General features: G+C 34.1%; 2 protein-coding genes across 2 annotated transcripts; one reads left to right on the forward strand and one right to left on the reverse strand.

The window, feature by feature from the left end:
• The first annotated feature begins 12,413 nt into the window (after positions 1-12,413).
• LOC116141897 lies at positions 12,414-19,540 on the forward strand. Its single transcript, XM_031427375.1, has 5 exons — positions 12,414-12,540; positions 14,164-14,427; positions 15,700-15,851; positions 18,511-18,647; positions 19,084-19,540. The coding sequence occupies exons 2-5, from the start codon at positions 14,174-14,176 to the stop codon at positions 19,249-19,251; spliced, it is 711 nt and encodes a 236-aa protein (XP_031283235.1). The 5' UTR covers positions 12,414-12,540; positions 14,164-14,173; the 3' UTR covers positions 19,252-19,540.
• Positions 19,541-21,060: 1,520 nt separating this feature from the next.
• Positions 21,061-23,162, reverse strand: LOC116141811. The gene is made up of 4 exons (XM_031427287.1): positions 22,917-23,162; positions 21,668-22,850; positions 21,387-21,591; positions 21,061-21,283 (listed from the first exon to the last, which is right to left on the reverse strand). The coding sequence occupies exons 1-4, from the start codon at positions 23,160-23,162 to the stop codon at positions 21,061-21,063; spliced, it is 1,857 nt and encodes a 618-aa protein (XP_031283147.1).
• Between the last annotated feature and the right edge of the window lie 4,776 nt (positions 23,163-27,938).

Consider the following 27,938-nt stretch of genomic DNA (forward strand, 5'->3'; position numbering starts at 1 on the left):
ATTATGGCCACATGGTTCTACTGTAAACTATGTCACCAATGAAAACACATAAAAATAAAATATAAAAAACAGATTTTGTAGAAAACTAGAAACTTAGCGAGCAAAAATTTTGATATTTTACAAACGACGAGTGCGAAATATCATTACTTATCATCAAACGGCAAACAAAGATTGAAATTTTTTTTTCAAATATTCATGGTTATGGTTGTCATGTGCACGTGGAGCCCAACTATTGGTTGCTTATTATTTAATCTAGTCGAGTTCAGAGTCCAATTGAGTTTGGTTAGTCTGATTATGTGGGTCCAATAATTGTACATGGGCATCAGGTTAAGACTTGTTCTTAGTCCCATTGATTCACGGCCAAGTATTTTGGCTTAAGAATAGGTCTTCATGCTGGGTTGTTAGCTGAATATCGGCGTCGTATTTATGCTATTTTTATGGGTTGAGTCCTAGTAATCCAGTTATTTGTTATTTCCAATTGTATTTAAGTCTTTCATGTTAATGAGAAAAGTATCGAAACAATTGCAATCAGTGAGAATTGGAGGCTGTAGATTTCCTCGAATTAATCCAACTGTTTTCTTCTTGTGTGAACTTGACAATTGGTATCAAAGTCAGGTCGTTCCAATGGCTGAGGGTATAGGTACCAGATATTCCCAGCTTGCAAAATCTTCAGCTACGGTCAAACAAAATCAAGAGCAGTATCAGTAAAATCATAATTCTTTGCAACAAGTGGTTGAAGGGCTAGCCCATCAATTAGAAGCAGTTGCCTCGAATGTGGAGACATTGGTGTAAATGAAGACTAAGCATAATTTTGGTGATCCAGAAGGGTTTAAACGACAGATGACTAATCCTCTTTTTGAAGATAATGGGGGAATTCAGACTTACGCAGTGCGGTTGGATTTTCCTAAATTCAATGGAGAAGACCCCAGTGGGTGGGTCTATCGAGTTAATCAATTCTTCAATTACCATCAAACCAATCCGCACCACAGAGTCCTATTGGCATCCTTCCATATGGAAGGGAAGGCCTTGTTTGGTTCCAGGACATTAAAGCTGCAGGGGGAATTAGTAGTTGGGAAGGATTTGTACGTGCACTTCAGACAAGGTTTGGATCATCACCTTATGAAGACCCCATGGAAGCTCTTATTCGACTAAAGCAAACTTCAACAATGGAAGATTATAAGAGCCAATTTGAGGCTCTTTCAAACCAACTTAGAGGACCGACTGAATCTTACAAACTCAGTTGTTTCCTAAGTGGGTTGCAGGAAGATATTTGGTTTATGGTACGTATGCTTAATCCTTCAAATTTACATATTGCTTTTGGTTTAGCAAAAATGCAAGAAGAGAATATGGCTACCTTGGAAGAACTGCAAAACTAGGATCTGTTGCTACTTGTTTGGCTATTGGGCCCCTGAGTCCACCTGAAAAAAGGGTCATTGTTCCGGTCCAAAGACTATCACCTAGCCAAATGAAGGAGCGATGGGATAAGGGACTTTGTTATAATTGTGATGACAAATGGGCCCAGGGACATAAGTGCAAATCAGCCCGACTGTTTATTATGGAGTGTGATGAATCAAGTGATGATGAGGTGCCTAAATCTAAAGTTGCAGAAGGGATGCGAGCAAATCTAAAGAGGAAACACCTATAGTGGAGTTAGAACCCGGAATATCCATCCATGCATTATTTGGATCACCAAACCCAAAAACAATGAGATTCTTGGGGCACATTTGTGGAAGGGCAGTAGTCATCTTGCTTGATACAGGAAGTACACAAAATTTCATGGACCCATTTGTTATTCAAAGGGCTCACCTACCATCTAATCCAACAGAAGGGCTCTCTGTCAAAGTGGCTAATAGGTAGGTAGTTCGTAGTGAATGGAGTTGTGCAGTAGTACCTCTACATATGCAGGGTAATCTCTATACCATTGATTTTTACATTTTGACCCTAGGAGGATGTGATATTGTTTTGGGTGTTCAATGGCTTTGAACCATGGAACCTATCCTTTGGGATTTCTCAAGACTTCAAATGGAGTTCTCAGTTTGGGACAAATCTCGAAGAGGATTAGTTATTCAGCTTATTGATTTTGAAAATTCTAGTTTGCTGTCCATTGAAACTTCTGTTGAGCCACTAATATATGACCTTCTTAACCAATATCAAGAAGTGTTTTTAGAAGCCAAAGGATTACCCCCTACTCAAAATCATAACCACCATATTGAGTTACAATCAGGTACAAAACCAGTTTGTGTAAGGCCTTATAGATACTCTTACTTTCAAAAATCTAAAATTGAAAAAATAGTCCATGAAATGTTACAATCCTGTATTGTTAGACCTAGCCAAAGTCCATTCTCATACCCGGTCTTATTAGTGAGAAAACATTATGGAAGTTAGAGGCTTTGTGTTGACTATAGAGCCCTTAACAAAGAAACCATTAAGGTTAAATTTCCTATACCTATAGTTGACGTACTTCTTGATGAACTTCATGGATCAACCATCTTTAGTAAGTTGGATTTAAGGTCGGGATATCACCAAATTAGGGCCCATCTATAGGATATACCTAAAACAGCCTTTTGTACCTATGAAAGCCATTATGAATTCTTGGTAATGCCTTTTGGGCTTACCAATGCCCCGGCAACCTTCCAAAGCCTTATGAATGACATCTTTAAACCTTATTTACGAAAGTTTATATTGGTTTTTTTTTTTTTTTTTTATAACATTCTTGTCTATAGTAAAAAAAATTCTGACCATGTTCATCATTTACAAACTGTTTTGGACATTTTAAAACAGCACCAGCTTTTTGCAAACAAATCTAAGTGTTGTTTTGGATGTGCTGAAATTGAGTATCTTGGTCATCTAATCTCAAAGATGGGTTACAAGTTGATCTTACCAAAATTGATGCAATGCTTAACTGGCCATTTCTACCAGCCTTAAATCCCTTAGAGGATTCCTAGGTTTAACTGGATATTATAGAAAATTTATCAAAGGATATGGATTTATAGCAGCCCCCTTAACAGCCCTTTTAAAAAAGAATTCCTTCCAATGGACCGAATCCGCAAAAAGGGTCTTTCAAGATCTTAAACGTGCTGTAACTAGCCTTCTGTCTTAGCTTTACCAGATTTTTCTATTCCTTTTACTATTCAATGTGATGCTTCAGGTATTAGTGTTGGAGTTGTATTAATGCAATAGGGCAGGTCCTTAGCATACATGAGTCAAGCAATTCATGGAAAAGCCTTGCAACTATCTACCTACAAGAAGGAGTTGATGGCATTGGTGTTAGCAATGAAGAAATAGAGGTCTTATCTTTTAGGACACAATTTTAAGATACGGACATTAAAAAAAAAAAACAAATTTCGTCGAAAACCGGAAACTTAGCGAGCAAAAACTTTGATATTTTACAAACGACAAGTGCGAAATATTATTACTTTTCATCAAACAACAAACAAAGATTGAAATTTTTTTTCAAATATTCATGGTTATAGTTGTCATGTGCACGTGGAGCCCAACTGTTGGTTGCTTATTATTTAATCTAGTAGAGTTCAGAGTCCAGTTGAGTTTGGTTAGTCTGATTATGTGGGTCCAATAATTGTACATGGGCATCAGGTTAAGAATTGTTCTTAATCCCATTGATTCACAGCCAAGTATTTTGGCTTAAGAATAGGTCTTCAAGCTGGGTTGTTAGCTGAATATCGGCGTCGTATTTATGCTATTTTTATGGGTTGAGTCCTTGTAATCCGGTTATTTGTTATTTCTAATTGTATTTAAGTCTTTCATGTGAATGAGAAAAGTATCAAAATAGTTGCAATCAGTGAGTATTGGAGGTTGTAGATTTCCTCGAATTAATCCAACTGTTTTCTTCTAGTGTGAACTTGACAATTGGTATTAGAGTCAGGTCGTTCCAATGGCTGAGGGTACAGGTACCAGATATTCCCAGCTTGCAAAATCTTCAGCTGCTGTCAAACAAAATCAAGAGCAGTATCAGTAAAATCATAATTCTTTGCAACAAGTGGTTGAATGGCTAGCCTATCAATTAGAATCAGTTGCCTCGAATATGGAGACATTGGTGCAAATGAAGACTAAGCATAATTCTGGTGATCCAGAAGGGTCTAAATGACATATGACTAATCCTCTTTTTGAAGATAATGGGGGAATTCAGACTTGTACAGTGCAGTTGGATTTTCCTAAATTCAATGGAAAAGACCCCAGTGGGTGGGTCTATCAAGTTAATCAATTCTTCAATTACCATCAAACCAATCCGCACCACAGAGTCCTATTGGCATCCTTCCATATGGAAAGGAAGGCCTTGGTTTGGTTCCAGGACATTAAAGCTGCAAGGGGAATTAGTAGTTGGGAAGGATTTGTACGTGCACTTCAAACAAGGTTTGGATCATCACCTTATGAAGACCCCATGGAAGCTCTTATTTGACTAAAGCAAACTTCAACAATGGAAGATTATAAGAGCTAATTTGAGGCTCTTTCAAACCAACTTAGAGGACCGACTGAATCTTACAAACTCAGTTGTTTCCTAAGTGGGTTGTAGGAAGATATTCGGTTTATGGTACGTATGCTTAATCCTTCAAATTTACATATTGCTTTTGGTTTAGTAAAAATGCAAGAAGAGAATGTGGCTTCCTTAGAAGAACTGCAAAACTAGGATCTGTTGCTACTTATTTGGCTATTGGGCCCCTGAGTCCACCTGAAAAAAGGGTCATTGTTCCGGTCCAAAGACTATCACCTAGCCAAATGAAGGAGCGATGGGATAAGGGACTTTGTTATAATTGTGATGACAAATGGGCCCCGGGGCATAAGTGCAAATCAGCCCGACTGTTTATTATGGAGTGTGATGAATCAAGTGATGATGAGGTGCCTAAATCTAAAGTTGCAGAAGGGATGCGAGCAAATCTAAAGAGGAAACACCTATAGTGGAGTTAGAACCCGGAATATCCATCCATGCATTATTTGGATCACCAAACCCAAAAACAATGAGATTCTTGGGGCACATTTATGGAAGGGCAGTAGTTATCTTGGTTGATACAGGAAGTACACACAATTTCATGGACCCATTTGTTATTCAAAGGGCTCACCTACCATCTAATCCAACAGAAGGACTCTCTGTCAAAGTGGCTAATAGGCAAGTAGTTCGTAGTGAAGGGAGTTATGCAGCAATACCTCTACATATGCAGGGTAATCTCTATACCATTGATTTTTACATTTTGACCCTAGGAGGATGTGATATTGTTTTGGGTGTTCAATGGCTTTGAACCATGGAACCTATCCTTTGGGATTTCTCAAGACTTCAAATGGAGTTCTCAATTTTGGACAAATCTCGAAGAGGATTAGTTATTCAGCTTATTGATTTTGAAAATTCCAGTTTGCTGTCCATTGAAACTTCTGTTGAGCCACTAATATATGACCTTCTTAACCAATATCCAGAAGTGTTTTTAGAAGCCAAAGGATTACCCCCTACTCAAAATCATAACCACCATATTGAGTTACAATCAGGTGCAAAACCAGTTTGTGTAGTGCCTTATAGATACTCTTACTTTCAAAAATCTAAAATTGAAAAAATAGTCCATGAAATGTTACAATCCGGTATTGTTAGACCTAGCCAAAGTCCATTCTCATCCCTGGTCTTATTAGTGAGAAAACATGATGGATGTTAGAGGCTTTGTGTTGACTATAGAGCCCTTAACAAAGAAACCATTAAGGTTAAATTTCCTATACCTATAGTTGACGTACTTCTTGATGAACTTCATGGATCAACCATCTTTAGTAAGTTGGATTTAAGGTCGGGATATCACCAAATTAGGGTCCATCCATAGGATATACCTAAAACAGCCTTCTATACCCATGAAAGCCATTATGAATTCTTGGTAATGCCCTTTGAGCTTACCAATTCCCCGGCAACCTTCCAAAGCCTTATGAATGACATCTTTAAACCTTATTTACGAACGTTTATATTGGTTTTTTTTTTTTAATGACATTCTTGTCTATAATAAAAACCTTTCTGACCATGTTCATCATTTACAAACTGTTTTGGACATTTTAAAACAGCACCAGCTTTTTGCAAACAAATCAAAGTGTTGTTTTGGATGTGCTAAAATTGAGTATCTTGGTCATCTAATCTCAAAGATGGGTTACAAGTTGATCCTACCAAAATTGATGCAATGCTTAACTGGCCATTTCTACCAGCCTTAAATCTCCTAGAGGATTCCTAGGTTTAACTGGATATTATAGAAAATTTATCCAAGGATATGGATTTATAGTAGGCCCCTTAACAACCCTTTTAAAAAAGAATTCCTTCCAATGGACCAAATCTGCAAAAAGGGTCTTTCAAGATCTTAAACATGTTGTAACTAGCCCTCTGTCTTAGTTTTACCAGATTTTTCTATTCCTTTTACTATTCAATGTGATGCTTCAGGTATTAGTGTTGGAGTTGTATTAATGCAACAGGGCAGGTCCTTAGCATACATGAGTCAAGCAATTCATGGAAAAGCCTTGCAACTATCTACCTACAAGAAGGAGTTGATGGCATTGGTGTTAGCAATGAAGAAATAGAGGTCTTATCTTTTAGGACACAATTTTAAGATACAGACGGACTAGCAAAGTCTTAAGTACTTGCTGGAACAAAAGGTGTGTACTCCTCTTCAGCAAAAATGGATTATCAAGCTTTTGGGATATGAGTTTGTGGTAGAATACAAACAAGGGAAGGAAAACAAGGTTGCTAATGCCTTGTCCCAAAAAATGGAAGATCAGAAAGAAGGGAAGCTATCTGCTATTACTGCACCAACTAACACTTGGTTGGAACAATTCAGACTCAGTTATGCTACAGATCCTAAATTGCAGCAGATTATTAAAAAGCTAGAACAAGGAAGTCTTGCATCCCAAAATTATAAACAGAGTGATGGATTATTATTTTACAAAGGAAGATTGTACATTCTAGCCTTAAGGGAGTTAAGAGAACAGATTCTTCAATTGATGCACAGTAGCCCACAAGGAGGACACTTAGGATTTCACAAGACTCTTCATAGAGCTAAATCTGAGTTTTATTGGGAAGGAATGAGGAAAGAGGTCAGAAGGTTTATCAAGGAATGTGATATATGTCAACAGAACAAGCCCGAGAATATCCACCCAACTGGATTTCTACAACCATTGCAAATTCCTACCAAGGTATGGACTGATATTTCCCTTGATTTCATTAAAGGATTACCAAACTCTAAAAGCTACAATGTTATTATGGTAGTAGTGGATCGGCTGTCTAAGTATGCTCACTTTATTTGTATTTCTTATCCGTACATTGCCTCAAAGATTGCTCAGGTGTTCCTAGCAAATATTTTTAAATTACATGGGCTGCCTAATTCTATTGTTACTGTGCAACGCCCACTTTGAGGTATGTCATTTATATATGCTTATTGGCTCGCAATATTGTTTGTTGGCCCTTAGTTAAACGTATGTGTTTATATTGTTGATTGGTTACCCTTGGTTAAGTTTGTAAGTTGTTAAAGTTGCTTGGATGCCCTGATTTTGGTGAAGGATTGGCGAAGTTGTGAATTTCATACTTTGCCACGATGAAGAAAAAGGCTCGTCGTGGCAACGTACGCTCTGTAATTTTTCGCTTAGGTGAAGAAAAATCTTCACCAGGGCGAAGAGCTGGCTGAATTTCTTGAGAAGTTTCTAGAGTATTTTTCATAGGGGTAAAGTGACCATTCTACCCCTAATTAGCAAGAAAAGTGGGGATAGAAAAGTAAGAAAATTTCATAGATAATGCATTGGAGATGGGGGTGTAATTGTAAAGAATTAAAGGGCAAGGTGGAATTATCAAGAAAGTGTAAGGGCAAAATGGGAAACGATGATTGTTTATATGAGATATTAAGGGTTTAATATTGCAAACCCTTCCATTCTCTACACCCCACACACCACTTCCACTTTGTATTTCTCTCATCTCTTCATCAAATTTCCAAGGAAGAGGGCTTTTTGGTTCGATTTTGGTAGAGAGTTAATCCTAGGCATCAAAGGGTTTGAGAGAAAGAATAAGTCTACCAAAGATAGAGAGTTTTTTTGTGGAACTACTCAAGCATTAAGGTAAGTAAATCCAACCTAAGCTAAGATTTAAGTAATCAAATGATGTGATATGCATGTATATGCTTATGAGTTTGAGATTGACTATTGAGAATGATGTTGTTGATGAGTAGATGGCTTTTGATTAGTAGATTTGAGCCATGAAGAGTAGAGTTGATATTATGGTGGCCAAGTGAAGTTTGGCTGAATTTTAGAAAGAATTTGAGTAGAATATTTGAACTGTATTTCCTGGCCAGGTTTAGCTTTGTTATAGAGGAGTTTTACTCCAAGAATGGATGGTTTAAGAAAGAATTGGAACTTTACCAAAAGTAGAAATTGAGTATGCATGCTTGTTGTTTGATGAAATGCCTAAGAGAAGCATATGCATGAGTAGCGAAAACTTAATTTTGTGCAACATTACATATTTGCATTACATGTTTGCACTTAAGAAAGAATTATAACCATGAGCTATCCACATGCAAATATTTGCATATGCATAAGAATTTAAAGAAAGAATAAAGAGTTTTAAGAATAAAGAGAAAGAAAGAAAAGCACTAAAGAAATAAATAAAGAAAAGTGCTAAAGAAGAGAAAAGAATAGGTTGTTGTGATGGGGAACCCGTTGGTGACAAGAAGAAGAAATTCTCACATACACGCCGCCTCAAGTAAGTGGCCTAAAAAGAAGAAAAATTTGTACGGCCTGTATGTAGATGAGGGCTGTATCAAGAAGAATTTCTTACATGCACGCCACCTTAATTGAGTGGCCTAAGAAGAAGAAAGAATTTGTACAGTCCGCAAGAATGCATGTAGATGAGGATTGTACTCACTCACACGGCCGGGTTTCGAATCCATGCATCAACAGAGTCCAGTTAGCAAAGAAAAGAAAAGAAAGAAAGAATAAGAAGAAAGAATGAGAATGAGAAAGAATAAGAAAGCATGAGCAAGAAAGAAAAGAAGAGAAGAGCTTGAGCAAGCAAGAAAAGAAAAGAAAAGAAAAGAAAAAAAACAGTATAAGAAATAGAAAAGAAGAAAGAAAAAATGCATTTGTATGCATTACTGCATGTGCATCTTATCCATGCATGTTACTATGAATTCTCATCATGGTTAGTGAGAATAAGAAAGAAAGAAAAGAACAGTGAGAACTAGAAACAGTGAAAGAAAAGAGAAAGAACAAAGAGATAATGAAGAGGAGAAAGAATAGAGTAAGGAAAGAACCCAAGAGTAAGTCATAGGGATAAAAGAGTAGAGGATTTACTTACTGAGCAATTTATGCTCACTCGTTGTTGTTTCCATGTTTTGCAGGAAATAGGTGAGAAGCGGTCGGATGGACGTTGAGAAGCGGAAAGAAATGGCACAATTGTCCACTTTTATCAAAGTTACTGTATATATTGTTTTGTTTGTAAAGAATTATATTTATAAGTAAAGAAAAATTTTAGGCCCATTTACTTTTCATTTGATATTTATGTTTTTTTATTATAGTATATTTTCTAAGTATACTAGTAGAAAAGAAGCTATTACATACTGATAGAGATCCTACTTTTACGAGTACATTTTGGAAGGAGCTCTTTAAGCTATAGGGAACCACTTTGAAATTTTCATCAACTTACCATCCTCAAACGGATGGCCAGACAAAGATTGTCAACAAGATGGTTGAGCAATATCTTAGGTGTTTCTCGAGGGACAAGCCAAAAGGATGGGTTAAATGGCTTCCGTTGGCTGAGTGGTGGTACGACACCAACGTTCATGCCTCTACCAAATTATCTCCTTTTGAATCTGTCTATGGCTACCCGCCCCCAAAATTAATTCCTTATACGCCAAGAACTACACAACTCCAAGAAGTAAAAAATACCTTGAAGACTAGAGATGAAATCATCCGCATCCTTCGTTCAAATCTACTGTTGGCACAAGACAGAATGAAAAAATTTGTAGATATTAAGAGGACTGAAAGAAGCTTCAATATTGGAGATTTGGTTTACCTTCAATTACAACTGTACAAGCAGTAGTCAGTGGTGTAAAGAAGGAATTTGAAATTATCTCCAACATTCTCTGGTCCATATCGAGTGCTGGAGAAGCTCGGTATTGTTGCTTATCGGCTTGAGCTCCCTCCTAAGGCAAGGATACATCTGGTGTTTCACGTCTCTTGCTTAAAGAAGAAGTTGGGAGAAAGACACCAGCGGCTTGTTACTCTTCCACCAATAGACAAGGATGGAATCATTCGACAAGAACCAGAAGAAATATTGCACAAGAGGTTGAAGAAGAAAAAAAATCATGCGGTGACCGAAGTATTGGTGAAATGGAAGGGGCTCGGTGAAGAGGAAGCATCTTGGGTGGAATATTCTAACTTAGAACAAATTTCCAAACCTTGTGGACAAAGTCATTTTTTTTTTTTTTGGTGGGGGGGGGGGGGGGGGGGGGGGGCGGGGGTGGTCAATGTCATGTGCACGTGGGGCCTAGTTGTTGGTTGCTTATTATTTAATCTAGTAGAGTTCAGAGTCCAGTTGAGTTTGATTAGTTTGATTATGTGGGTCCAATAACTGTAGATGGGCATCAGGTTAAGACTTGTTCTTAATCCGTTGATTCACAGCCAAGTATTTTGGCTTAAGAATAGGTCTTCAGGTTGGGTTGTTAACTGAATATCAGCGTCGTATTTATGCTATTTTTATGGGTTGAGTCTTTGTGATCTGGTCGGTTGTTATTTCCAATTATATTTAAGTCTTTCATGTTGATGAGAAAAGTATCGAAACAGTTGCAATTAGTGAGCATTGGAGGCTATGGATTTCCTCGAATTAATCCAACTCTTTTCTTCTAGCGTGAACTTGACAATTATTACAGTTGCCTTCTTTCTGTTTAATCTTAATGAACTATTGTGTTTGCATCACAACACCGATGAATATCAAATGTCATCGATTACACAATTTTATATTAAAAGCTGGAAAGAGAGACGTAGAATAACGCGTTTTATATTAAAAGTTTAAGATTTTGAAAAATAAATATATTTATTCTTTTTCTTCTGTTATATTTTATTTTCTCTCTTTTAAAACAATAACTTTTATTTTAAATAAAAAATTTTAACACAAATTCATATATTTAAGATAAGCTTGTATGTGAAAGGGTTTTACCAGTTATGTAGATGATAAATTTCATATTTTTCATATGTTCACATTTTGTGTTTTTAGATAAACATGTTGACATGCATTTTCATTTTTTGCATTTTTTTAACACTGTGTTTAGGCAAATATACTGAACACGTTTTCATTTTTTGCTTTTTCCAATCATTTTCAATATTTTCAAAAAAAACAAAAAAATAGATATATATAATTTATAAAAGAACACACCCACAATCATTGACTATTTTTCATATGAATAAAGTGAACGACGTCTTTGACGGTAGGGATGTTTTTAATAGTTTTTAATAATATCTTGGGCGGCTGGAATTAACCCTGAAGCTTATATGAATGATAAATAAATAAATAAAAGTTTTGTAAAGAACTATTAAATTTAAAGAACTGATTTAAAATTTTAATTGAAAAAATATAAATTAATACAATTACTATGATCCACCAAACACCATATTATATAAAATGTTATTATAGAGTATTTCTAAGAGTAATATTACACTTACAAAGAAATTTTACAAAGACCTCCATACAAAGTGATGTGGCAAAAAATGAATGGAATAGTGAATTTAGTGAGTTTGACTTTTTGTTTCACTCTTTCATTCATATTTTGCCACCTCATTTTATATGGAAATCTTTGTAAGATTTCTTTGTAAATATAGTATTATTGTATTTCTAATATAACAAAATATTAAGAATGAGTAATGATATATTTACACTACTTTTTTACACCATTTTCATTATATCATGATGTGGCATATGTTATAACCATACAAATTTTTAATTATTTTGTATTTTTAATATTATAATAGAATTTGTATGGTTATGACATATGTCACATCATGATATAATGAAAATGGTGTAAAAGAGTGGCGTAAATACAGCATTATTCATTAAGAATACAATACAATACTATAGTTTTCAAATATAACGTTTTTATTTTGAAATAAAAATAATAATAAAAGGTTGGCACACACCAAATAAAAGAAAAAGAAAAAATTAAACATTAAAAATGTCTCTACTCCGAATAATTTCAAACACAACTTTTACTATTTTAAATCATTTGTATTTTATTTATTTATTTATTTTTAAAATGTGTCCTGTGTGAATGATAATAATCAAAACCATTATTAAACTTCTAATCTATCTGAATAAAATTATAATTTATTTATCCTTCTTTGAAATAATAAATAAATTATTATCTATTTATTTGTTTCGCCTTTTAGGACAAAGAAAATAAAGACCTCAAGTGATCACATCAAACACATTCAGTTCAGCTCCTCAACTATTATTCTCTTCTCTTTATTCACAGACTCTTCAACTCTCAACTGAAAACTCAACAAAACGCTCTTTCCTAATTCTTCTAATCTCTCTCTCTCAGGTATATCAAATTTCGTTCTTTTGCTTGTTTTCTTCATTATTATTTGTTGTTAATTTGTGGGTTTGGATTAAATTCATGTTCTTTTACTTTGCCTTTGATTTCTATATGTTATCTTTGTTCTGTTCATGATTTACTCTTCCGTTACTTAGCAAAAGAAGGGAAAAACGAAAAGAAAACCCATTTTCTTGAAAATATTTTAGTTGAACTGAATTGGTTAGGATGAAAGACAGTTGGGTTTTATTTTTATTTGTTTTAATTTTGATTATTTTAGGTGTTCTTGGTAGTCATTTGAGTAGTTTTCAGTTCTTTTTGATGAAATAAAACATGGGTTTAGTGTATTATTATGAGTGTGTTCGTGGGTTATGTAGTATATTAATTTCTCCTTAACTTGATAAGCTCTTTGATCAATGGCTGTTTTTCTTGGAATTTTGTGTTTGCAATGTGAAACTACTTAGAATTGCTAAATATTGAGTTGTTGAATTTCGATGAAAAAAATGAGATATGAAACTTGGTATTTTGGATATTGTGTGAATTCTTAGCTAGTAAGTCTGAAATTCAACTGTTTAGTATTGTTTACACCTGCCTTCTTTTTTCTTTTTTCTTTTTTATTCTTGTATTTTTTACTGTGTTGTGCTAGTATGCTCCGTTTTGCTTACTTTTGGGGATTCAAAGCGTTCTTCTTGAACAATTATGTTTGTACTTCTTGCATCATTGCTTAGCTATAAGTGATAGAACCATCGTAGGCCACACTTGCTCAGTAGTGCTTTTATTTTATTTTAAATTTATGAAAATTGAAATTCCTGTATCATATAGTTTTGAAAACAGCTCTATCATTTGAGTGGGACAAGTGGTGAAGATGTTGTAAACTTGCCATGGAGAAGAGTCGTTAAGTCTTATATTTGAGCCAAATTGTCACCAAAATCATTCGATTTTACTTTGTGTCCTGCATTTTGCCTTAAAATGTTATATGATACAATGGAGGCATGGAATTGCAATTTTGATGAATGAATGTACCTTAGCAACTTCGTTATGGACTACTTGTTTGAATCCAAATTTTTTGAGATCATTATTTCAGAGTAATCAACTAGCTGCAGAAGGATATGTTAATTGCTTTCACGACTGCTGTTCATCCCAAAGTAGTTATGGGAAGCATTCTACTCCCTTTCTAAGGATTTGTTTATTATTAGGGGAAAATAACTTAGAAATTTCCTTAGTGATAATTTAACATTGAATTAAATCACTATTCAAATTGTTGATGGTTGTGACATGGACCAGTGCATTACTACATTACTTGCTTAATTAGTGGCCAGAGTTTATGTAAATTCTCCATGCTTCTTGTATATACCATTTTCTACTTATAATTTTTCATAAATAAGTTATCCTGGTTGGATTAACAATTGATATGCGACATGTCAAAATCTTCTCCTACATCATTTATTAAGGTAATGCAGTTTTCTGTATTTGAACTTGCACAAGAAAATTTATTTGGCCTTTTTGTCAAATTAAAAATCTTCTGTTTTTTTATCTTGTATTCATTCTGTACGTGTTTTTGTTATTTTTCATCCCTTTATTTTTAAAAATAATTTACTTATGATAAAGTATATTGGTTCTTGCTTTGCAGAATTGTAATGACAAGTAATGATGATAATGACTTTTTAACATCAGTTGATAACTCATTTGGAAAGCTTCCTGATCATCTCCTGATAGAAATTTTCATCCGAGTCCCTGTGTCTGAGTGGGCACAAATATCTTGTGTTAAAAAGCATTGGGCCAGTCTGTTTCGTGGAGAATGTTTGTGGCAAGCTGCTCTCACTAGGGCTTTTCCTTTGGCTGGCCAAGCTAAGAGGTGGCCTGGACCTATTCCTCGAGGATTGAGCAGGAGGTGAATAACTGAACTTTTCTCTCCTTCGTTACCTAGTATGTGTTTTTCTTTTACCTATCTGTCTATTTTTGTTGGCCCATTTTCTTCCTCTTCTATTAGTTAGTTTCTGTGAAGGAATCATTTTACCAGAGTATTTCTAAATAGACATAGTTTATGCATACTCCAAATGAATGCCAAATAAATCACGGTGAAGATAAGTAACTGATCAAGGATATATGCTTTTTGTATAAAAACCTGGTTTAGTAACTTATCCATCGTAAATTAAGCTTTTATCTGACATACTACTGTTGGATCTTAAATGTTATTGTTGAATCCTTATGCATGAACGTAAATTGTTGGGTTTAGTGGTAAACAATATTAGAGTTAAGTTGATCAAGTGGTTTTGTGTTTAAAAACAGCCGACTTATTTATTGAATTATAATAATTGTGTTTGTAATCATATTTGATCTGGATGACATGTGAGAGAGTGTGTTAGAGCATATGAACTATTATTAGGCCTTAATAATCATTGTAAACTTTTCTGCTTAATGATAATTCAACAACTCAAATCAGCATGACCTCAAGTAATAACTTCTCCCTTTAGTTTTGTAACTTGGTTTTTCCATTCAGTAGGATTTGTTCCCGGCTTTCTGTAACTTGTTCTCTGGACAATTATTTGTGTTTATGAAGTGACTTTGATAGACCTCCCATTAAACATGTCTATCAATACAAAGGGCATAAGGGGCATTTGGGGGGCCGTAAGTCGTTAGGAGTATGAGGTGCATGTTTGTGGGGAAATTGGTTACTACTGTCACGTGTTGGTGGGGAATCAAAGTTGTTAGTAGAGGGAATATGTTAGTTAAGGAAATAGTATAAGTAGAGGGGTCAGTCTTAGGGAAAGATACGAATATAATTTTAGAGTCATTGAGGGAGGCCCCCAGCTCCTCGAATTGCTGGGATCTATCTGTTTTGGTTTCCTATTGTGTAGTTGTCTCTAATTTCATTCTCTAGCAATATAATCCAGTAGTCTTGATTGGGTGAACTCTTTTCTCTACTATTTTTGGGTTGTTTGTGCTGTTTTATTGTAATTGTTGCAGGGAGTCCTATCAAACTTCTGTGTAACAAAACATATAAACACATGCTGTATATCGCGTTATGAGTAGTCATCTATTTGAAGGGATGCGCACACACTCAAATATTTCTGTTTGTTTTGTATCATCTACTATCATGTTTAACAGTTAAGCTATTATTTTGTGAGATTAGTGTAGTCTAAGTCTGGCTTACTGTTCTCAGGAGATATGTAGCTTTGCATGTTGCTACACACATTTTTTCCCTGGATGGTGAGGTAGATGAGATTGTGGGCCACACTTACCTGTTTTTGAAGGAACAGCTTGAACTCTCAACTATGCCACCTCCATCAGGAGTACTTCATGGAACAATAATTGGTATGTTCTCCCCTTCCTCTTTGTCCTTTTTTTTAAACTGTTATGCATTTTTAATTGGAGATGAAATAGATAATGATGGGTAACCGGAAACAGTAACTTTAGAGATTGAAGAGGGAGGAAATCAATAGAAGAAAACATAGAAATGGGAGAAGCAGAGAAAAAACATGGGAGAGAAGAAATTTTAGTATTCAATATTCTTTAACAAGCCTAGGTTCCAAAATATGATAAGGGCTCTATTTGTAATAGTGGTTGAGCACTGACATACAAATCCTAATAGCCCAAATAAGGGAACAAATATAAACTCTTAAGCATAATATGAAAATAACATAAAAGTGTTAAATAATTCTAATAGCATTACATCTAGACCTACTATCTCTTACATCAAATGATTTCTATACTTGAGTATTGACTCCATGGATTTGTTTTTGGCCAAAACTTCCTTTTCCAATGGATTATTGTCCTCCCTTCTGCTATATAATGCAAACTGCATATGAGTTTAGTTGAGCACTACCTACTTCAACTCTGCTTTGTTAAATTTGAATCCAGTTTTAGCCATATTTGAATCAGTTAGACAAAATTATTATCAAACTTGGTTACTTAGATCTTTGAACAAGCTATGTTAGACATTTGCAATAGTTTTCCCTTGAAATACCTATAGTTTCATGCTAATGATCCATATCTATTACAGCATCATATGTTTAGAACTTTTTAGATACTTATTTATGTTTGATTTAATAAATATCTTGAAATAAAATATAAACATTCATATAAAATTAATGAGAAAAAACATATATGTAATGGCTTAATTTATCATTTTTACTTGTATTGAAGTAGTTGTGGTTATATAGTTACTTTAAGGGGTTTGGACGTATGTAGCCAACTCAATAATTTTAATTTCCCAAGATGTGAAGGTTTTATTTAAAGGACAAATCTAGTTTAAACATCTAGTGACTTATCAATTATATCTTCAATGAAATGACAAAGGATATGTTCTCTAACATATAATGCTAGAATATGCTAGACCATACCAAGCTCGACAGTCTAGCATTTAACAGTCTAAATAAAGCATACTAGATGATACTGGATTGTGTTACATTTAGTAATTTAGTGTATTCCGGCTATTTTTTTCCTTGTTATTTTTATTAAAGGTAATTATGTTAAATCACATGATTTTATGCCTAAAATTTATCTTTTAAATAAAATCTTGACATTTTTGGGAATTAAAATTAGTGAAGAATATTCCCTTATATTAATCATTTTTTTTTAAATGGAAAAAAAAAAAAAGGTTAGAAAGGTATAATAGGTAATATATCTTCGTTATGGATGAATTGGAAATTTTAGTGAAGGTGATTAAGGAAATAATGGATATAGGAGGGGTTTAATTGCAAAGAAAAGTGGCATATATTATTCAAATATAAAGGCAAAGAAACAAAAAGATAAGTTTTTATTTTCTGATTACAAAGACTTAGCTCCGAAGAAGAAGAAATGGAGAGGAAAAGGAGGAGAAGAGAAAGAGAATAAAAGGAAGGGAAGGAAAATATAAGAGAGAAATTGGTTTGAAATATGTTAAGAGCAACGCTAGAATTCATCAAAGGTGGAGGTAGGATTTAAATTCAAGATAAATGTACCTCTACCTTTGATGAAATTCAGTGTGATTCTACCATAACTCAATCCAATTTCTCTCATATCTCTTTTTTCTTCTCTTTATCATCTCCTCCTTCTCCTCTCCTTTCCTTTTTCTGACCTGTAGTTAAGTGTTTGTCATGAGAAAGAATAAGTTTTTCTTTTTGTTTCTTTACTTAGTATTTGGATTAGATATGTCACTTGACACATTTATACAAGACATGGGGATTTTTCACTTTTCTTTAATTAAACCCCTTATCTTCATTCTTTCCTAAATCACTCTCACCCAAATTTCCAATTCACCCATAACAGAGATATATTACTCATTATACTCTTCTAGTTTTTTCTCTATTGATAAAAAGCAAAAATATTTATTTATGATTCATAAGAGAAGACATTGTTATTTAATGATACCTTGGGAGGAAAATTGTAATAAACTCTTAATATAAACATATAACCACAACTGCTTTAATTCAAAGTAAAAATAATAAATTAAGCCTTTACAATATAATTTATATTTTCAAACATATGACTGAGCAAGATGTTGATTGAGCTCGGTTTGTTAAGGTTAATGGAGCTTGAGCTATGTTTGAGCTTGGTTTCATGATTTAACAAACCAAGCTTGGATGAACATCTTAATGAGCTGAGCCGAAGCTATTCGCTGGTAGTTTTGGTAAATGCAGTCCTTTATGTTATTTAGGCTTGCCCATCATGTAAATATCTCAATAATGCACATGCACCCATTCTTTTGTACCAACTATATTAGTATCCAATTTTAAGGATTTTCCTTGCTAACATGTGTTTACCATAAGTTTATGTGAACCTGAATTTGGAGGCTCCAAATCCATGGTGAAACTTTGTGTTCACAACTAATATTAGAAAAAGCTGAAATTGTAATCCCTGATTTTCTATGCTATATGTGAGCTTTTTATCTCATGTCATTCTATTGATGATTGAGCAATCCCTTGTCCTTAGAGCTTCCTGTACTTGAGTATTCCAATTATCTCCTGATGGGATTCAGTTTGAGCTTTGGCAGATCAGTTTATCGCTTGTGGCAAATCAAGAGACATGGCACATGAGCTTGCTTCACAGATCTGGCTGGCTGTTCTTGACAATTTGGAGGAAAATGAGCAAACATTTTGTGTACTCAAACGACTTGCGCTAGAGGGAGATGTAAGCTGGGATTCAAAAACCTTTTTCTTTTTACTTTGTAGTGAGAGTAATAAGATTACTGAAACCTTCAAACACAAACAACAGATGGCAAATGCTTACTCACGGACATATATGTTTCTCGTTCTTTGTGTGTGTGTGTGTATATATATATATATATATATATATATGTGTGTGTGTGTGTGTGTGTGTGTGTGTATGTACGTAAGGAAAGAGAACGACAAGTACATGAGTTAGAATTTAGTTTTGTTAAATCTGATCTAAGTGCTAGGCAAAATTATGACCTTACATTGATAATCATAACATAAGTTGACACAGGACTCTGCAAAACTTTATGATGTTCATTTGTGATTATTTGCTGGAGAAAAAAGAAAGTGAAAAGATAACTAGATTTTTGCTTGCAGCTGTATTATATTCTGACTCCTCTATTTATATGCAGGTTTTTCTTCCATACCCATATTCACGATCAAACAAAGTGCAATGGAGAGTTTATGAAAAGCTCTTCACAGATTTTCGCGACTGCTTCAATCATGTGGATTACTATGATGTGTTGGCATGTGCTAAGAACAAGTTTCAGCCAATTCCATCTACATGGTTAGGTTACTAGCGCGCCTCAAATTCTGTACATTGACCATGCAAGTATTTGTATATACGAATATAGCCATTGCACCTATCCTGCAAATTCATGAGGTAGAATCATGGGTTGAAGACCTCTGGATTCTTGAAAAGGATTCTTGTATGTGTGCTGTTAATCAATGGATCTCTAGGGAAGCGAAACATGTATAAATTTCCAGAGGATATCTTTCTTACCTTTTGTTCATACATGTAGAATAAAAAAACACTTTTTTTTTTTTTTTTTTTTTGAGTTCTTGGACTTGTATAGACTATAGAGACTGTAAAAGTAAGAATAGTTTGATGAATAAGTTTGTCACAAACAATAGAAGCTCTAAAGTAGAATTGGAAGATCTTATAAAAGGTTTAGTGCTAGTCGAGGATATTGTCCATTTTCTGCATTGACATTTTTACTTCTTTTTTTTTTTTTTCTTTATTTATGCACATATATTCAGATGATATAGGAATTTGTCAAGAAAATGAGGGTTATTTGACAAGATTTTGGAGGGTTTTTGTGACAAGACCCAGAAATTCAGGAAATTACGCTGATGAGTTTTAAGATGAATTTGTTTGTCTATAGAGAGATCAATGATATTAAGCCGAATTCAAATTTGACCGAGTAAGTTTTAAAATCTTAATGGTTTATGGCAATGAGTTTGTCAAAAGAAAAAACAGTATCATCAACACACGTAGCCCATACAAGAGTTATTGGGGAAGTGTAATATTGAGGAAATATTTCATATACTACCTAATGTTTGATTAAAAGCTAAGGTTTTAAATCCCAACCCTAGTCAATGACCCAGTTGAGTGACCGGGTCCTGGGTGGAACGGTTCGTCATAAATCCCAATAACTGTGCAATACCACAAATATTGAATACAGAGCTAAATCCTTTAACACTTCCATCAAACAATAAGTTTACAAATGATTACAAATTCAATAACAAAATTCAAAAACCAAATGACAAGATTCCAAAAATATTAAAGGGAAAGATCAAAGTCAGAGAGCATTATATGTACATCTTCCCTTGCAAGAAAATTTTCTGGCTTAAGGTTCCAGTAAACAATCCCAAGCATATGGAGGCATTACAGAGCAAGGAGAACTTCTGCTACACAGAACCTGCATTAAAAAAGTCACATAATAACACAATTTATTTTTAAGGAAAGATAGCATACTTCTGCTTGTCTAAATGATACAGATTAAGGATGTACATCAGCAAGATATTCAGATTGCAATATGCAACAACTGATAATCTGGTTCTCTCTACTAATGTCCCCACTTTCTTGCAAAACATTCTCTAAACTCGGGCACCAAAACTCTCCCAAATTAGAGTTACCAATTCATGTTATAGAATTTGGATTCAGGTTTAAATGGGTTACGGATACACAATGTCATCACATGCCAGGCCATTAAACAATTTTCCTATTCAATTTCTCAAATTTTCCTGCCTAGTATTAAACCTAAACCTAACCTGTCTACTAAAATTATTGTTCCTAGAAACAACAAAGTACAAAGTCAAAAAGACCAAAAACCCATTAAATGGGAAGCTTTTGAAGACTTTAATAGCTGGTACAAGTCACTGTGACATGTGTAAATTTAAACATAAATTTAAAATAAAAACATACTTGCTTCACCCAATAATCTTCAATCCATACTTAATTAAACTTCACATGCCATCATCTCACTGATCATCATCATCATCATCATCATCATCATCATCATCATCTACAAAAATTTCAACAAAAAATGAAAATCATAAGTTAAAACTTCTATTTTAAACTACTTTAATTTAAAATAGCTACGAAATTATTTAAAATTTTGAAAACAATCTTGTGAAACATCTGTTGAATCATAATAAGAAGAGTGATCACCAACATTAACAGGAATAGATCCTTCTCCATATAATGTTTGCTCCAATTCATCATAATTAAGTTCACCAACCTTCTCTTCATCGTCAACTATCCAAGCTTCAGTTTTATCGATACTTTCATAATCAATAGGATCAAAACTCATTTTCTTGCAACACCTCCTAAAAGACCACAGTTAAATATTAAAAGCATGACAAATAAAAATATCAAGGAAAATAAGAGATAAAAGAAAAAGAGTAATGCATAATTGCCAATGTTTTATACCTGTCTTGCAAACGCAAATTATAATGAAAAAAAACAAGATCATTCAACCGTTGATATTCCAATCTATTCCTCTTTTTAGAATGTATGCGTTCAAAAACACTCCAATTTCGCTCATATCCCGAACAGGTTGAAGTTTGGCTTACAATTTTTATCGCAAGCTTCTGCAAATTTGGAGTACTATACCCAAATGTTCTCCACCGTTCATCTAATTAAAAATTAAACATAAGTTCATAACTCAAAAATCAGACTTAAAACTCAGAAATTTAATAACTATTACATACCAGGTCGTGTGGTTTTGCAGGTTTCAATAGCAAGCTCACGAGAAAAGCATTTCTCACGATCTTGAAATATTCTACTCTCCTTCACTAATGTTGACTTACTCACATTGAGCACACTTGCTTTACTCTCAATAATATCAAGGAGACCACGCATGACCTCTGGTTTGGTACTAAAAGATGCACGGTTATATTGAAAAGTTGGATTCAAATAATAAGCTGCAGCATGAATATCACAACGCAACATCCTATCCCAGTGCAGCTTAATCATTCTTGTATAAGGTTTGTACAATTTCATCTTATTCTTAAACAACTTCTTGATCCCCAATCTCATTTTATACATGTCATCATACACATATCCTATTGCAGGCCTCTCATATGAGCCTACAATCTGCAACAAACGCATCAATGGACCCACGACTTTGGAAACCATACCCATATCATCCCAGAATTCGTTATTTAGGATTATGGAAATAACATCTTTGCCTTTATTACTTTTTGCATATCGAGAATCCACAAAAAATCTATTTGTCACCATAGCTTGCAAGTCATGTTTGTGCTCATTAAGGTTTCTTAATACAATGAAAGTTGTAGCAAAACAGGTTACGCCCGGGCGTACAATTTCTTTCCAACCCTGTCTTTTCCTCAACCAAGCTATTAGGAATGTATGATTATACACAAACTTTGTCACTTTAGATGCACGTTTCGTAAGGCAAACTACATGATCCATCTCAGCTATATCTTTTAACATCAAATTTATGCAATGTGCTGCACAAGGCGACCAAGTAATATTGTTATATTTCTCACACAACATTCTTCCAGCAGCCTTATAATTTGATCCATTGTCAGTGACAACATGGACAATATTAATTGGTCCAATCCATAAAAATATTTCCTCAAACAAGTTGAACAATGTCTCAGCATCATTTACAACATCTGAGACATTCACTGATTTCACAAAGCAAACTCCTTTAGGACAATACACAAGAAAATTAATTAGTGACCTATGTGAATTATCAGTCCAACCATCAGCTATTAATGTACATCCAACATCTTTCCAAGTGTTCCTATAACTATCAACAAATAACTGGACTTCCTTCTTAGCATCTCTCAGTAAATTTCCACGCATAGCATGATAAGTTAGAGCTTTATACCCAGGACCAACTGCAATTATAGCATCCACAAAAGGCTAAAAATAAATTGAATTTATAGCATTAAATGGGATGCAAGCATCATAAAAAAATCTTGCAACAACCATGTCTGCTCTCCACGTGACTTCTTTTCCATGTAAAACACTCTTAATTGAGGGTTGAGACCCAAGAGTAGTCCTTGGAGCAAAATAATCACCAATCCCGATAGGTCTATTTCTTTTTGCATTGTTTGTCATTGTACATTGTTTTTTACTGCCAGTAGCATCTTCATTCATGGGCATTGGAAATGGAGAGATTTCTTCACAATCTTCATCTAACATAGAGTTTTGCCTACACCTAGATGATGACATTTTCTGTCTTTATCTCTTTCTTAACACACAACAAGCAATAACGAAATTAGTCTACACCTTCATATCAAAAGTTTGCATGTTGTGGTTGTTGATTGAATGCATGTATACATTATGATTTTATGACTATATATATATATATATATGCTTTTTCCTTTACAGTATAAAGAATTATTATTATCATTATTTGGCAATGTAATCAAGTTCTAACTTCAAAAATGTAATTAATTAAACATAGAGAAGAAAAAATAAAATTGAGTTCTACTTCTACAAAGTAAAAGAACTATACACTTGATCAATTGGGGGCTGCAAAATAAGGAGATATGTATAATTTTCCACAATTAATCTACTCAAAAACCAAACAAAGTTGCTCAAAAATCAAAAAAAAATTCCAGGCTATTTACAATTATATTAATTCTTTTTATTGCCATTCAGGATCGAATTTTCCACCAAATTATATCAATGTTCTAGAGTCTGTGGTTGTTAATGAAAATTTGGCATGATATACTATATAGTGTATAGATATCATGCTAATTAGATTATTGCCTCTAGCCTTTTGCCCAATTCAACTAAATATGATTTTGGGATCTGGTAAATCTTGGCCAAAATTTTCATATTAACAATATGCTGGAATTTAAAAGTTTAATATTCACTTCTTTGAATTGTATAAACCCGAACTCAGTCAACCTCTTAAACTATCATAAAGGTTGGAATTAAATCTTTTGAAAGCTTTTAAAACTTAAAATGTTACGATAAGTACAGCTCACATGCCAACTGAGGAAATCAGTATTGGATGATCAACAAAGTGCTTTCAGTAAACAAAACCAAAGAATATATACCATTTAAAAGCAATTTGACCCTTCCATGCAAGTAAAGAAACTAAACATGCTATCCATAGTCACATAATAGTGCTTCATAAAGAATGACAGTATTACCAACAAGTTCTGTTAGATTTTGACTACAAACGGAAGGGCATTCCTTAAAACTTCTGCACCAATTAACAGAGGATTTTCAGTTTAATGAATAACACAGGTTGCAGAAGAACAACAATAGGGAGGTTCTTAATATAATAGAAGCACTATCCGATAGTTTTTACTAGCTTATAAGTCAAGTCACTCAGTCACTAACTATTTCAGATAAATTAACCAAGTCAAATAGCACAAAAAGAAAACAGAGAAACATGTGAACACATATTGGCTCTTCCCCACTCGATGAGGCATTTTGAAGACAAGTTTCAGCATGAAGTTTACATGCAGAAAGATTTCTAAAGAGTAAAACAACTTTCGGACCTTGTTACATTAGCTAAGTAATGATAACACATTTGTTTTATCCACAAACAGAAAGAATGGATTTTTTTTCTCCAATGTGAGGTAGCCAATTGTGCTTCTGCTTCCTTATTTTTCCATGTTACGAAATTAACTAAGTACAAGCTATAAGTATGAACATCCAACACTGGAAAAGACTAAGTATTGTCAAAAATTCAAAATAACTTGATAAAAGACACCATTTTTCTCTCTTTCTAGGACAATGAGGGGGCTCCATATTAATACTTTCTAATTTATGAAGCACCGCTAATGGCCGAACTGTAAGAATGCATTTCATAATAGTTCAATCTTATATGGTCAGCAGGATCATAGTAATCGTGCTAATTTAGGAGATTTTTCATAGATTAATGATGATAAAAGGTTATATTAAAACAGAATGCGATTTTCAGGCAAATCGTTCTGGTTCAACGGAGTCGAGTCTAATGACTTACCAATTCAACGGTGACCGAGTCGAAGTCGCGGAGTGGCGGCGTCGCGGAGTGAAGAGGGAAATGCGGCTGCGGCGGTGTGAAAAAAAATTAGACGGAGGGGTCAAACTTCGAATGAAAAAAAAAAATAATAATAATAATAATAACCGAAATTAGATCATTTTAATAAATTAATTAAAATGGGATTCTAATAAAAATATATAGAAATAGAATAAAATATTAAAATTATCTAATTAACAATAAATGATATTAATATATTAATATACATGAATAAAAGAAATCGGCTTAATTGGTTTGGTGGTGTTTGAAGCAACCACCGGCATGGAGTATCTGGCCTAACTCTGTCTAAATATTCTCTAAACATTTGAAAGAAAAAAAAATACAAAGATATAGTCCAATGGTAAAAAATTTCTTTGTCAAGGAGAGTGAATTAGGTATTTCATTTGAAATTGAAAAATGAAAATATTGAAATTACATTTCAATAACCCGATTTAGTCATCGATTTTTTGATCCGACAGATGAACCGCAGTTCAATATTGTTGTTGTCGGTTCCTCAAGTCAATCTGGTTCAATAGTTAAAATAAGTTTTTACTATTCAATAGATCAGATTTAACATTGGTTTTCAGTCCAGGTTTTAAAACCACGAGTTTGGCTCCAACTGGGCCTTCGGAATAGCACCAACATTTTTCATAGAAGCCTTCATTGTGGTTGGGCTTACATGCATGGACTGACACTTTTACTTTCTACTTTTGAATAGGAGTGGTTAACGATCTAAGCCGCTCGCGAGCCGACTCGGCTTGGCTCATCTGATATCGACGGCTCGATTCATGAGAGATAACAAGCCGAGTTCGAGCCATGCTCGCTAGGCTCGCGAGCCAAGCCTGACTCAAAAAAGCTGGAGGGGTTTTGGGGGTTTTCTAAAGTATAGGGGATTAAAATGAAAATTTTAGAATAAAAGTTTTTGAAAATGACAAAACTCCCCTCGATTTTAAAATCTCTAAAATGTCGACAGTTGACATTTTGCCATAAAAGTATTCCCAAACCCAAAAATCGGCAGCACAGATTCTAGTCACCGTCAACACCATCTTTTTTGCCAGATTTTCGTCGCAAACTCACCACCGTTAAACCCATTCAACTCTCGCTGACGCTTGACTGCAATTGCTTCCTTTTCTCAAAAAACCCTTAAATGGGAGCTTTTGAAGACTTTAATAGCTGGTATAAGTCACTGTGACGTGTAATTAAACATAAATTTAAAATAAAAACATACTTGCTTCACCCAATAATCTTCAATCCATACTTAATTAAACTTCACATGCCATCATCTCACTGATCATCATCATCATCATCATCATCTACAAAAATTTCAACAAAAAATGAAAATCATAAGTTGAAACTTCTTTTAAACTACTTAATTTAAATAGCTACGAAATTATTTAAAATTTGAAAACAACCTTGTGAAACATCTGTTGAATCATAATAAGAAGAGTGATCACCAACATTAACAGGAATAGATCCTTCTCATATAATGTTTGCTCCAATTCATCATAATTAAGTTCACCAACCTTCTCTTCATCGTCAACTATCCAAGCTCAGTTTTATCGATACTTTCATAATCAATAGGATCAAAACTCATTTTCTTGCAACACCTCCTAAAAGACCACATTAAATATTAAGCATGACAAATAAAAATATCAAGGAAATAAGAGATAAAAGAAAAAGAGTAATGCAAATTGCCAATGTTTTATACTGTCTTGCAAACGCAAATTATAATGAAAAAAACAAGATCATTCAACCGTTGATATTCCAATCTATTCCTCTTTTTAGAATGTATGCGTTCAAAAACACTCCAATTTCGCTCATATCCCGAACAGGTTGAAGTTTGGCTTAATTTTTATCGCAAGCTTCTGAAATTTGAGTACTATACCCAAATGTTCTCCACCGTTCATCTATTAAAATTAAACATAGTTCATAACTCAAAAATCAGACTTAAAACTCAGAAATTTAATAACTATTACATACCAGGTCGTGTGGTTTTGCAGGTTTCAAAGCAAGCTCACGAAAAGCATTTCTCACGATCTTGAAATATTCTACTCTCCTTCACTAATGTGACTTACTCACATTGAGCACCTTGCTTTACTCTCATAATATCAAGGAGACCACGCATGACCTCTGGTTTGGTACTAAAAGATGCACGGTTATATTGAAAAGTTGATTCAAATAAAGCTCGCATGAATATCACAACGCAACATCCTATCCCATGCAGCTTAATCATTCTTGTATAAGGTTTGACAATTTCTCTTATTCTTAAACAACTTCTTGATCCCCATCTCATTTTATACATGCATCATACACATATCCTATTAGGCCTCTCATATGAGCCTACAATCTGCAACAAACGCATCAATGACCCACGACTTTGGAAACCATACCCATATCATCCCAGAATTCGTTATTTAGATTATGGAAATAACATCTTTGCCTTTATTACTTTTGCATATCGAGAATCCACAAAAATCTATTTGTCACCATAGCTTGCAAGTCATGTTTGTGCTCATTAAGGTTTCTAATACAATGAAAGTTGTAGCAAAACAGGTTACGCCCGGGCGTACAATTTCTTTCCAACCCTGTTTTTCCTCAACCAAGCTATAGGAATGTATGATTATACACAAACTTTGTCACTTAGAGCACGTTTCGTAAGGCAAACTACATGATCCATCTCAGCTATATCTTTTAACATCAAATTTAGCAATGTGCTGCACAAGGCGACCAAGTATATTGTTATATTTCTCACACAACATTCTTCCAGCAGCCTTATAATTTGATCCATTGTCAGTGACAACATGGACAATATTAATTGGTCCAATCCATAAAAATATTTCCTCAAACAAGTTGAACAATGTCTCAGCATCATTTACAACATCGAACATTCACTGATTTCACAAAGCAAACTCCTTTAGGACAATACACAAGAAATTAATTAGTGACCTATGTGAATTATCAGTCCAACCATCAGCTATTAATGTACA

This window comes from Pistacia vera, unplaced genomic scaffold, assembly GCF_008641045.1.
Source record: "Pistacia vera cultivar Batoury unplaced genomic scaffold, PisVer_v2 Contig400, whole genome shotgun sequence".
Classification (NCBI taxonomy): Eukaryota; Viridiplantae; Streptophyta; class Magnoliopsida; order Sapindales; family Anacardiaceae; genus Pistacia; species Pistacia vera.